The sequence below is a fragment of the Bos indicus genome, chromosome 4, assembly GCF_029378745.1.
Source record: "Bos indicus isolate NIAB-ARS_2022 breed Sahiwal x Tharparkar chromosome 4, NIAB-ARS_B.indTharparkar_mat_pri_1.0, whole genome shotgun sequence".
NCBI classification, from domain to species: Eukaryota; Metazoa; Chordata; class Mammalia; order Artiodactyla; family Bovidae; genus Bos; species Bos indicus.
Window position 1 is genome coordinate 55,810,413 of NC_091763.1, and position 13,221 is coordinate 55,823,633.

The 13,221-nt window shown below is 38.9% G+C and overlaps 1 protein-coding gene across 1 annotated transcript in view; it reads left to right on the forward strand.

The window, feature by feature from the left end:
* Positions 1–386: 386 nt before the first annotated feature.
* The window catches only part of SAMTOR (S-adenosylmethionine sensor upstream of mTORC1), a 78,070-nt gene continuing 65,235 nt past the window's right edge, over positions 387–13,221 (forward strand). Inside the window, exon 1 of the mRNA XM_019959432.2 lies at positions 387–680. Within this exon, the coding sequence (XP_019814991.2) occupies positions 521–680 (160 nt within the window). The 5' untranslated portion in view covers positions 387–520. The remainder of the gene's footprint in view (positions 681–13,221) is intronic.

Below are 13,221 nucleotides of genomic sequence, written 5' to 3' on the forward strand. Positions count from 1 at the left end.
CCCTGACTGCATCACACCAGAATGTAACTCTCAAGAGGGGAAATGGCTAGAAGACATGAGAAAGCTGGGCGGTAGAAAGATGCCCAACCTAAGCAAACTCAGTCGCGCAAGCGCATGGCTTGCAGCGCGTCTCCCGTGGCCTCATCACAGCGCCTGCGCACAGGATCCCTGGAGCGGCGGGGAAGGGAGAGAAGCTGTCGGGCCTAGAGCTCCCACTGCCTCAGCAACCTCAGCCTGCAAACCCCGCCTCCTTCAGCTGCTCGCCTTCCCAAACAAGCGGGTGTGGCCTAGCGCTCTCCGTCTATTGGCCTTTGGCCTTTTCCGTTTCCGCCCAGCCCTCCAGAGTCCACCAATCAGCTTGTGCATTTGAGTAAGTGGCCACCTCCTAGGCAGCCGCTCTGATTCCTCTGCCTCCTCCCGCTGCTGCCTCCGCTGCTGCCTCCTCCTTCCCCACCTCCTCCGTCAGGCGGGCGTCTGCGGGGGCCCGAGGGGCGGCGGCGGCGGCGGCGGCAGCAGCGATATGGAGCCGGGGCCCGGCGGCCGAAGCGCTGCTCGCGGGCACGGGGCCGGACCCGCGAGCACTCCGCCGCCTAGGGAGCAGGAGCGGAAGCTGGAGCAGGAGAAGCTCTCCGGGGTGGTAAAAAGCGTCCACCGGCGGCTCCGCAAGAAGTACCGGGAAGGTAAACAGCGAACGGAGCGGGGGGAAGGGGAGGCCTCGTCGCCCCCGGCCCCTTGTCAACCTCTCCCCTCCCCCAAGGGGCCACCATTACAACCTGAAGGAGCTGCACGTCAGCCCCTGCCAGGGCCGCTCTCCCAGGCCAGGACGCCCCCTTCTCGGTCGAGTCCTCGGTTCGGCTTCAGGCGCCCTCCTCCCGCCCCCTTTTCTTCGAGGGCCCTTCAGGAGAGTTCCAGGCCTGTGAAGGAGCCGAGTCCCCACCTCCCCCATTCCCTGTCCCCAGCCTGGGTGCTGAGATTGTTGTCACCACACACAAGCACCCAGACCCTCAACACAGGAGGTGGAGGTCGATCGTTACGAGAGACTAGAAGCTAAAACACGAAGTCAGGTAGAAATCCATTCGAGAAAGATGGACTGGAAGAAGCGCAAGTTGACCACCCTGCGCTTTGATCAGCCTGTTTGATTTGTTGCCGCGTTTGACCCCCTTACTACCTCATTCCTGCGGGTTTAGCCCGGGCCGGAGCTTCCTCGCATTGGCTTCCAGGGCTGCGAAGTCAGCAGGCCTTTTAGCTGACTGGATTTCACCTAAGGGGGAGGGGCTCCATCCTTGCCACCCCCCGCCCCCCCATCCCGTTCTTTAAATGCTGGATCTTAGTGTTTATTTAGGCGGGAGAGAAAGAGATCTGGGGCAGATTCTTAAAATATTCTTTAGATATGAATAGTATGTAACGACTAAGCCTCCAAAGGGTACCCCGCGAAACAGGCCATCGCTGGGAACCCCTCTTACGGAAGATCTTGAGCAAAGGAGAAGCCATAGTAGCTTTTGCTTGGGCCTGAGAAGTGTTTATAGTTGGGATCTACAGTTATATTTGGTGTTTTAAAATACAAGCTTTTTTACAGAACTATTTTATAAGAAACTGACAGTGAAAATTCCCAGTTTTTTCATATGCTCAGGAGACATTTCTTCTAAAGATCAAAACGAGGGATAATTTTCTTGGTTTCTTCTGGCTTTAGCTTAATTGCACATTGAGAAGTCAGCAGTCTTCTAGTGGTTGTCTTATACTTGGTTAAGCTTGGATTAGAAGCAAACTTATGACAGTGGGAAGGAACAGATAGCTAAGATAATGTTACTTTTGAGTTACAAACACTTTTCAATTACTCTGGAAGAGTAAAACTAAGTATCTTTTGTTCTTTTGAATGTAGGTGATGTGTTTCATTTTTCAAACTTTAAAGTTTTTTTCCCCTTGACAACTCAAGGCTCGATTTTTTAATAGCTGCTTAAATAGTAATCCTAAAAAATAGCCTATAGTTATTGTTTAATAGTTAGCAATAGAGACTTATCAGGCATATTGAGACATTGAAATTTGTTTTTTTAAAGAATGCTTTAACCCCAACCCACAATTTATTCAATAATAAGTAGTTACTATAGCAACGATTGCATCATTCTTGATATTCAGAGAATGCACTTACATAATGGCATTCAATAGGTTCTTGTGTTGTTTGGAAAAATGAGGAAATAAATGGACACACTTTATTGTGTATTTTGTGCAAACTTAAGTACCTCTTTTTAAAGAAAAAAATGGATAGCATATAATTCCATTTCCATTTTTACCTTTTTAAAATAATTTGATTATTCGTTATTAATTCATTCAAAAATTAGGTGTCATCGTGTCTTCAAGTGCTGTTTGTTCTCTCTTAGTTCCCGCATGTTGAAGCATGTGTTTAAGCCTGAATATTAACCAAGAGAACACTTGTTTATAATGAGAATTAGTATTTGGAAGTTACCAGAGCTAGGATAGATACATGTAGTTCATAAGTGAATGATACAGTTTGCTTTAGGGCAGGTAAAGTCCTGGCAGTCTGTAAGCATATGACTGAGACTGTTTTTTAGGTGTTTTTTTTTTAAATTTTATTTTATTTTTAAACTTTACATAATTGTATTAGTTTTGCCAAATATCAAAATGAATCCGCCACAGGTATACATGTGTTCCCCATCCTGAACCCTCCTCCCTCCTCCCTCCCCATACCATCCCTCTGGGTCGTCCCAGTGCACTAGCCCCAAGCATCCAGTATCCTGCATCGAACCTGGACCTGGACTGGCATCTCGTTGAATTCCACCAATGATCTAGACTTTTCTGGGTTTTAATGATATACAAAGCCCCATCAGTGAACTAGCAAAGTAAAAGGTCCTAAAAAGCATGCCCTTTCTATCTTTATTTCTGACATGTAGGTCAAGACTTGTGATTTGACAAAAATCTGTGAAAATGCCACCTGAAAAAGTCTGATTTTTCACATAATAATACCAAAGAAGTAGTGCTTTATTAATTTAGTGCTTTACTTTGAGGTCTTACTGTCATTATAGTGTCATTTGCAGGTCTTCTCTGGTTATAAAATAATAATACAAATGGTGCTGTGTCAGGTTACAAAGGCCTATTTAATCAGTAACATGCCTGTACTGTAATACCAATAATTATGGAAACTGTACTCCTTTTATAACAATATTCCTATCAGAAAATACAGTGAAAATTCCAGCATAGAATCTTTGAATGTTAAACTAGAAGGAACTTTAGTGATTCCCAAACATGAATAAACAGTAAACTCATATGGGTACCTTTTAGAAAATTACTCCATTCCACCTCAGATGTACAATTTCAGAACCCCTGTCAATGGTGCTTGGAAATTTGTCAGCCAGATTTTCAAGTGATAATCTAAATGACTTCCTTTGTTTTTACACATGAGTGAGCTGAGTCCTAAAAAATAGTAAAATAACTTGCTTGAAATTTGGATAGTTCATCATTAGCACCAAACATATTTTATGAGATTTTAACAGATTTTATGAGATTAATGTTCCCCCCCGTCCCCCGCCCAGTTCAAAGCCTAATGGTGTCTCCAAATGTTCTTAAAGTGGGAGGGAAAATGAGAAGCGTGAAGTAGCCCTAAAATTTGTGTTGGGTAAAAGGATGTAAATTGATGAGAATGGGGCAGTCCCTGGAGTAATAGGTATGATTTGCTGAGTTAGAGCTATGTGAAGCGTGGGTTTCTTCTGGAGTGACGACATCAGAGAAGAAAATAAATTGGGGTAGAATGAAAGAAGAGGCAAAACATTCACTAGATAGTAAAAGACAGGAGTGGGACCTGGATAATGAGTGTAGTGTTGGATAATACAGTTTTCCCTTTCCTTATCTTTGATAGTGGAATTGAAAATCAAGCAGGAATAATACTGAAAATAAGGTTGGTAGAAAAAAGTTTCTCTCCACCTTTCCTAGTGCATTTCTGCAAACTGATGCTTGTTGTGGCAATGAGCAGGCTTGTGGTCGGGGGTCCTGGATAAGATTGTGAAGACTAGCACTTAAGTTTAACGCACTCTTTTCTTTTAACACTTTTCCTCTCTCTGCTCCATTTTACTGCCTGTCCTCTGTCAGCACTTAGAGATCCTTTGCCTATTTGTATAAGAGTAAAGTGAGAATTGGAGATAAAGGTCAGTGTTGCAGGCAGTGCTGATATCTGAAGTAGTTACCGAAAGGAAATGGTGAGGAAATGTTTAGCAATGGAGATGAGAAGGAGTGTTTCTAGTGTCAGTCATTTATAGATAAAGGATTGAGTTTATATAAATGGAAACCTTTATTTTTTTAACCTATTTTGTGAATGTCTTTAGCAGTTTTCATCAATTTAATTGTCTCTGAATTTACTTTTTCTGCATGCCAAAGCGGGTTAAAACAGTTTGTCACATAGATCCGGGCAGGTTATCAGTCAGAAAAATATTAAAATGCATGTTAACCTGTTAACAATGATCTTCTCAAGACATAGGATAATGGGTGATCTTTATTATACTTTTCTACATTTAAAAAAATCAGTGTTACTAGTAGCAGTGATAATATTTTAAAAGTAGTTAGAATAAATTGGATAGGTTACTGATACTGAAACAGAAAAGAAGAACACAGAATAGGTTGATTTTGTAGACTAAGTCAGGAAAATGTGTTACAAAGGTTAACAGCTGTGAGCAGCATTTTAAGAGTCAGCTACTAAATAGCCTAGTATAGATGTTCAATTCTTATTGATTATTCAAATTATTCTCCTTGTTTAAGACAAAGGATACTGCAACAGCAGTTTAGGATAAGCTGCTCATTTGTGATTGATTTTTCCTTAGCATACAGCTAAAACAAGAGAATTGTAGGGGGAAGGGAAAAACCTTTGATTTAGAAATAATTTTAAACTAAAATCAAAAGGTCTAAAAGTGAAAGAATAAATGTATTATTAGCATTTTTTCATGAAACAAAGTTTTGAAATTACTTTTAAAATTAGAATAACAGACTGTGTTTTTAGTTGCACTTTCCTAATTTTTTTCTCCTTTGGGGGCTTTCAATACTGCTTTAAGTTACTGACCAACTCTTTGACCCCAAGACACTTTAACAGATTCCCTTTGTTTTACTTTTTTTTTTTTTTAATCAAGTGATGTTTAACTCTTTTTTTCTTTACATGTTCTTTTCTGATTCTGATACAGAATCTGAAAGCACTGTTTTTTATCGATGGAATCTTTGCTCAATCACCAAATGAGTAAGTTGAAAACTGTCCACAGAAAGGAGAGTCTCCTAGTTGCGTTAGGAGAGTTTGAACTGCATTTCTAGCAGGGAAAGAAAAATGAAAAAAATATAATAATCAGTCACTTCATGGGAAATAGATGGGGAGACAGTGAAAACAGTGTCAGACTTTATTTTTGGGGCTCCAAAATCACTGCAGATGGTGATTGCAGCCATGAAATTAAAAGACGCTTACTCCTTGGAAGGAAAGTTATGACCAACCTAGATAGCATATTCAAAAGCAGAGACATTACTTTGCCAACAAAGGTCCGTCTAGTCAAGGCTATGGTTTTTCCCGTGGTCATGTATGGATGTGAGAGTTGGACTGGGAAGAAAGCTGAGTGCAGAAGAATTGATGCTTTTGAACTGTGGTGTTGGAGAAGACTCTTGAGAGTCCCTTGGACTGCAAGGAGATCCAACCAGTCCATCCTAAAGGAGATCAGCCCTGGGATTTCTTTGGAAGGAATGATGCTAAAGCTGAAACTCCAGTACTTTGGCCACCTCATGTGAAGAGTTGACTCATTGGAAAAGACTCTGATGCTGGGAGGGATTGGGGGCAGGAGGAGAAGGGGACGACAGAGGATGAGATGGCTGGATGGCATCACTGACTCGATGAATGTTAGTCTCAGTAAACTCCGGGAGTGGTGATGGACAGTGAGGCCTGGAGTGCTGCGCTTCATGAGGTCGAAAAGATTCGGACACGACTGAGCGACTGAACTGAATTGAACTGAACACTGGAAGATAAAGGGAACTTAGATAAACTCAGTGAGGGACACATAGTAACTATTGATTTTGTTATTTTTAGTCACCTTGTAGTAAGGTATCTTTTTAGGAAATTTTTACATTTTAAAATGTAAAAACCAACAGTATTGGTATAGATCCTTTGATTTTGGGGGAAAAAAATGTAACAACAAATCACTGCAGATGGTGATTGCAGCCATGAAATTAAAAGACGCTTACTCCTTGGAAGGAAAGTTATGACCAACCTAGATAGCATATTCAAAAGCATATGGGTATCAACCTTGATTCCACATTAGTATTGCCTGTGGAACTTTATGGAGCACAGGCATCTGTATTATTCTAAAACTCTGTAGATTATACAGTGGGCAAAGGAGTTGAACACCTAGCTAAAGTACAATAGATTGAAGTAGGAAGGAATCTAGATGAAAGTAAATCAGCTAGGAGACTTACACCAATCTATTTTTTAAAGGTTAATAATAGTATAAGTAAAAGTAGTGTTCATGAGAATAGAGAAGGATAAGTCAAATACTTTTTGAAAGTCAGAGTGAACAGTTTTAGTGAAAGTAAAGAGTCGATGATGCCAAGATTTCTTGCCTGGAAAGATATAAGTAGCCATTTCCAGCCAGTTTGTTGAGATGGGGGCATGGAGGAAAGAGTAGTTAGGCACGTTGGCTTGTCATATGGTAATGGTAATGATTTAATTCAGATGTATCTCTTGGTAGTAAAGGATTGGAAGCCCTCTTTTAAAGTTTTGAGGGCAGATGAACAGCCCAATGGAGTGATGATAATGTATAACGGAGGATAGACTCTTGGAAGATACCAGTAGTATCTTACTGGTTTTACATAAGTAAGTAAGTATGCTCCTTTATGCTCCCAAGATACCATTACCTTTCCTTTATTGTAGTTACCACTTGTGTGCGTGCTCAGTTGTGTCCAACTCTTTTGCGACCCCATGGACTGTAGCCTACCAGGCTCCTCTGTCCATGGGATTTCCTGGGCAAGAATACTGGAGCAGGTTGCCATTTCCTCCTCCAGGGGAATCTTCCCGACCCAGGGATCAAACCCACGTCTCCTGCATCTCCTTGCATTGGCAGGTGGATTGTTTACCACTGAACCACTTGGGAAGCCGGTAGTTATCACTTACCAGGTCAGTTATCTGTCTTTCCCACTAAATTTAGTTCCTTGAGTAGGAGTCTGCCTTTTTATCTTTATGTCCCTAGTATCTAGCACCTTGCCTTGTAGATAAGGCACACACACAAAAGAAGGAAGCTGATATAGAATATGTCCATGTGGTTTGAATCTAATCTTTTTATATTCATAATTTTTAAATTTTAATTTTCAGTACAAATTTTTTGTAATGAATTTATGGTCATATCTTAAGTGAGTATATTAGATTAATTTAGCCTTTTGAAATGGTCCATATTATCATTATTAACATCAGTCCACTTTTTAAATTAAAATTGTCAGTAGGGAGTATAGGTAAAAAAATTTTTTTCTCAAAAAATGTGAACTAATAAGGACATTGTGTGTGGTGTAAGTGTCTGTGTGTGTGTTGGTATGATAATAATTTTGTATATGTCTTTGTATTTATTTATATACTCTAACTTTACACACAAAATTTTTCAACCCCAATACTCATTTCCTAAATTTTTGAGGTGAAGTTTGTGCTGGTTTTAAAATCTAAACATCTGAGAACCACTGATGTCAACTGTACTAATTTATTGTGCTTTATGTGTAGAATCACTGATGCTCATTGCACAGGTTATTTTAGAACCCCATGCCTTTACAGGGACATCTGAGTATTACTTATTCTCATTTATACAGAGATTTCTCTATTTATATGGAAGTTCCTATTCCCAGTTACATAAAAATTAAGTCCCAGAAGATTCTCCATAAGTCCTTTGTTTACACTAAACGGGATCTGTGTGGTGATATGCATTTAGGTAAAGTTGTTTCACAAGGGAATAACAGGTACTGATTCTAACTTTTCTTGATTCTTTCCATCTCTTGTATAGGGTGTATTCAGTGTTTACAGTTTGAATTAACTTTTCATCATAAATATGTTTGTAATAAGAAACAGAAAATGCACCATGGGTCAAATTATATTTATAAATGTGAATTTTTATCCATGCAGTTTTTTGTTTTTGAATTAGATTTGGCTCTTCAGTTTGCCCCAAGCCTCAGTTGCTCTATATATTATTTCACCAGGCTTTTGAGTTTACAGTCTTTCCATAAACCCTTGGTTTTAAGCCATGACTGCACAGTGGATTCATCTGGGGAGCAGTAAAATAAATGACCAGTTCCCACTTCAGACCAATTAAATGAAACGTCTAGGTGAAACCATTGTGTAGCCAGAGTTGAAATCGCTGCCAGGAATCTAACAAATAATGCAGTTGCAGAGGCTAAATCACTACCACCCAGAGACTAAGTAATTGCATTTGACTGACAAAAGACCATTTGTTTGTGGCTAGTAGAGTCAGTGTACTTTGCTTTAGTGCAAAGCTTTGTTCATATCCATGAAAGTTCATAAATTAGAAACTCATTATGAGAAGCAAGGTGGTACAGTGGTGAGGAGCATGGACTTTGGCACTTGACTGCCAGGTTTGATGTGTACCTTTGAGAGGGTTACTTAATCTTTCTGTACTTCAGTTTCCTTGTCTGTAAAGTAAAATACCTGTCAAAATGGGTTGGTATTAGAATTAAATGAGCTAATATTTGTAAGGTACTTAAACAGTATCTGGCATATAGAAAGCATTATTTGTGTTAAATACATACTTTTAAAGATAAAAGGTATAATTGTAACTACCACCTGGATGCATTTAAGGGTACTGAAGATTGAATGGTTCCTGGAATTTCTATCTAGACTGTTCTATAGTGTCTTTCTTCTTCAGTAATAGGATTGCTGAAGCTTTTGTTCTTTATCTTTTTTTTTATTTTTGCCCCCTTTGCTTCCTATATTTCTGTTAATAACATTGTATATGAAAGATCCAACCTTTTGAGCACATTAGAATATTGGATTTTTTCCCTCATCAGAGAAATGACTAGTAGCAGCACGTTAAGTGTAATATGCAAGTTTTTCAGGTGGTTCCTTTGTTTGATTCTCAGGAACGCGTCAACATCAAACATCTTAGATGTTTTTGTGCCATCTTTAGGTTTGATCCAACATCCGCTGGATCATAGAAAAAGCAAGAGAGTTCCAGAAAAACATCTATTTCTGCTTTATTGACTATGCCAAAGCCTTTGACTGTGTGGATCACAATAAACTGTGGAAAATTCTTCAAGAGATGGGAATACCAGACCACCTGATGTGCCTCTTGAGAAATTTGTATGCAGGTCAGGAAGCAACAGTTAGAACTGGACATGGAACAACAGACTGGTTCCAAATAGGAAAAGGAGTTCGTCAAGGCTGTATATTGTCACCCTGTTTATTTAACTTATATGCAGAGTACATCATGAGAAACGCTGGACTGGAAGAAACACAAACTGGAATCAAGATTTCTGGGAGAAATATCAATAACCTCAGATATGCAGATGACACCACCCTTATGGCAGAAAGTGAAGAGGAACTCAGAAGCCTCTTGATGAAAGTGAAAGTGGAGAGTGGAAAAGTTGGCTTAAAGCTCAACATTCAGAAAACGAAGATCCTGGCATCTGGTCCCACCACTTCATGGGAAATAGATGGGGAAACAGTGGAAACAGTGTCAGACTTTATTTTTCTGGGCTCCAAAATCACTACAGATGGTGACTACAGCCATGAAATTAAAAGACGCTTACTCCTTGGAAGGAAAGTTATGACCAACCTAGATAGCATATTCAAAAGCAGACATTACTTTGCCAACAAAGGTTCATCTAGTCAAGGCTATGGTTTTTCCTGTGGTCATGTATGGATGTGAGAGTTGGACTGTGAAGAAGGTTGAGCGCCGAAGAATTGATGCTTTTGAACTGTGGTGTTGGAGAAGACTCTTGAGAATCCCTTGGACTGCAAGGAGATCCAACCAGTCCATTCTGAAGGAGATCAGCCCTGGGATTACTTTGGAAGGAATGATGCTAAAGCTGAAACTCCAGTACTTTGGCCACCTCATGGGAAGAGTTGACTCGTTGGAAAAGACTCTGATGCTTGGAGGGATTGGGGACAAGAGGAGAAGGAGACGACAGAGGATGAGATGGCTGGATGGCATCACTGACTTGATGGACGTGAGTCAGAGTGAACTCCGGGAGTTGTTGATGGACAGGGAGGCCTGGCGTGCTGCGATTCATGGGGTTGCAAAGAGTCGGACACGACTGAGCGACTGAACTAACTGAACTGATGACATATTTAATAACTGAAAGGTTGCACCTTTTGACCTTTTTCACCTATTTTGCCTACTCCCCAACCCCCTGCCCTTAGGAACTACCAGTCAGTTCTCTGCATCTATGAGCTTGATTTTTTTTTTTTTTCCCTTCTTATATTCCATGGAACTCTGTCTTTTAATCCATTAATGAATGTACTGTTTTTTCCTAGTTACTATCTTTTCATTGGAAGTAACTTATATTGAATATTCTTTAGTTGTGGCATAGGCTTATGAAGGTGAATTTAGTCAATAATTACAGTTTAATCCTGAGAGTAGGACCAAGTTTCAGAATAATTTGATTCATTGATTTTCATGCTGAATTTGGTTTCACAACTTTAAGTTGCCATCACTTGTGTTTTGAATTATCAGTTTTTTAACTAGGGTTTTTAAAAGTCTAAATGTAAAGAAAGAATATAATAAATAGTCCTGTTAATGCAAACTTTATTTTAGAATTTTATGACAATCACGGGACTTTAAAGATTTGGCAGAGCTTTAACTTGATCTTAAAATGATGTATTTGAACAAATGAATACTGATGTCTTCTCTACATTTATTATTTTAGTCTGACTAGAAAATGTTTATTAACAATTAATGTCAGGTTAGGCTGCAGAACATCTAAATATAATTTTTGAATTGCCCAGATTTCTCTGTGCAATTCTTCCCTTTTCTTCCCTTCCCTTCCCTCCCACCTTCTCTCTCTCTCTCTCTTTTTAACTAAGATTTTTATAGATGCCTGTAAGAAATAAGTAAGAAAATAGGTTATTAATCACAATGATTTTGAGTTGTCACAAGTGCCAGTATATAAAAATCATTATTAGGCTAATTATTAATTAATCGAAAGCACTGATTGATTGAACTTAAATACTTAAGCATTTCTTGTTGAGTAGATCTTTGATGCAGAACTCAGGAAGTTCTTCATTCTTCATTTACCTTTTGATAAAGAAATATTATCATTTTAAATAAGATCATCTTTTAAGTCCAGTTGACATATTAACTAAAAGGTAGCAATAATAACAAAAAATCCTCAGAACTGAGTTTCAGCATACTTTTCTGCATATGTAGCTCACTGGTCAACCTTAACTTTTTTTGACTTTTAGAACACAAATCATAAATTATTTTGAAAATATAGTGCTTAAAAGGTAAATAGCATCATTTTGAATGGTGTAAAAACAAACAATGGGCTGTTGTGAAAAACATGGGATTGTCCCATTCTGTTTTTAATAAATTAATTTATTTTAAAAATAAGTTTCAAACAACTAATCTCAAAAATATACAAGCAACTCCTGCAGCTCAATTCCAGATAAATAAACGACCCAATCAATAAATGGGCCAAAGAACTAAATAGACATTTCTCCAAAGAAGACATACAGATGGCTAACAAACACATGAAAAGATGCTCAACATCACTCATTATCAGAGAAATGCAAATCAAAACCACAATGAGGTACCATTTCATGCCAGTCAGAATGGCTGCTATCCAAAAGTCTACAAGCAATAAATGCTGGAGAGGATGTGGAGAAAAGGGAACCTTCTTACACTGTTGGTGGGAATGCAAACCAGGACAGCCACTATGGAGAACAGTGTGGAGAGTCCTTAAAAAACTGGAAATAGAACTGTCATATGACCCAGCAATCCCACTGCTGGGCATACACACTGAGGAAACCAGAATTGAAAGAGACACGTATACCCCAATGTTTATCACAGCACTGTTTATAATAGCCAGGACATGGAAGCAACCTAGATGTCCATCAGCAGATGAATGGATAAGAAAGCTGTGGTACATATACACAATGGAGTATTACTCAGCCATTAAAAAGAATACATTTGAATCAGTTCTAATGAGGTGGATGAAACTGGAGCCTATTATACAGAGTGAAGTAAGCCAGAGAGAAAAACACCAATACAGTATACTAACGCATATATATGGAATTTAGAAAGATGGTAACAACAACCCTGTATGCAAGACAGCAAAAGAGACATAGATGTATAGAATAGCCTTTTGGACTCTGTGGGGGGAGGGGGGATGATTTGGGAGAATGGCATTAAAACATGTACAACATCATATAAGAAACGAATCGCCAGTCCAGGTTCGATGCAGGATACAGGAAGTTTGGGGCTGGTGCACTGGGATGACCCGGAGGGATGGTATGGGGAGGGAGGTGGGAGGGAGGTTCAGGATGGGGAACACGTGTACACCCGTGGCAGATGCATGTTTTTGTATGGTAAAACTGATACAATATTGTAAAGTAAAATAATAATAATAAATAAATAAATAAAAATAAGTTTTCATGGGTATTCTGGAAAGTGGAATTTTCTAGTAACTGAAGGCTAACTATGTTTTTTGTTCAACTTTGTAGCCTCCAGACATGCAACATAGTGTTATAACTGGTAGTTTGGGTTTGGTAACTTGAATAAATACATGATTTAAAACTTCTGGGTCCGGAATGGCTTATGTGAACCATAGGGAATATGTCAGGTTTATATCTCTATGAGAACAGATACCACATTTTATTACATGTCTTCTCCCTTTTGTTTGATGCCAGTGCTTGCTCATTAACTTTATTATTCTCTGTAGTATTTAACATAGAGTACTTTTTCAGCAAATCTGTTAAAGAAAATGAAAAGTATGTATAATTGCATTTAGTCTTGGTTATATATTAAATGTACTAACTATTAATCATGTTATTCTCAGTATCAGCATACTTGGAGAATCTGGAGACTCTTAAATGTTAGTGAAAACATTAAATTGAAGTTTGCAAACAGTTTGAGTTTATAGGCTTAACAGACAAATTTGAATCCTTCCTCAAAATTTTAGTAGAGCAAATGTTAATTGTAAGCCTTAAAACTTCATAAAAAATTGTCAGCATTTAAAGAGAATTTTGAATATAGTTTCACA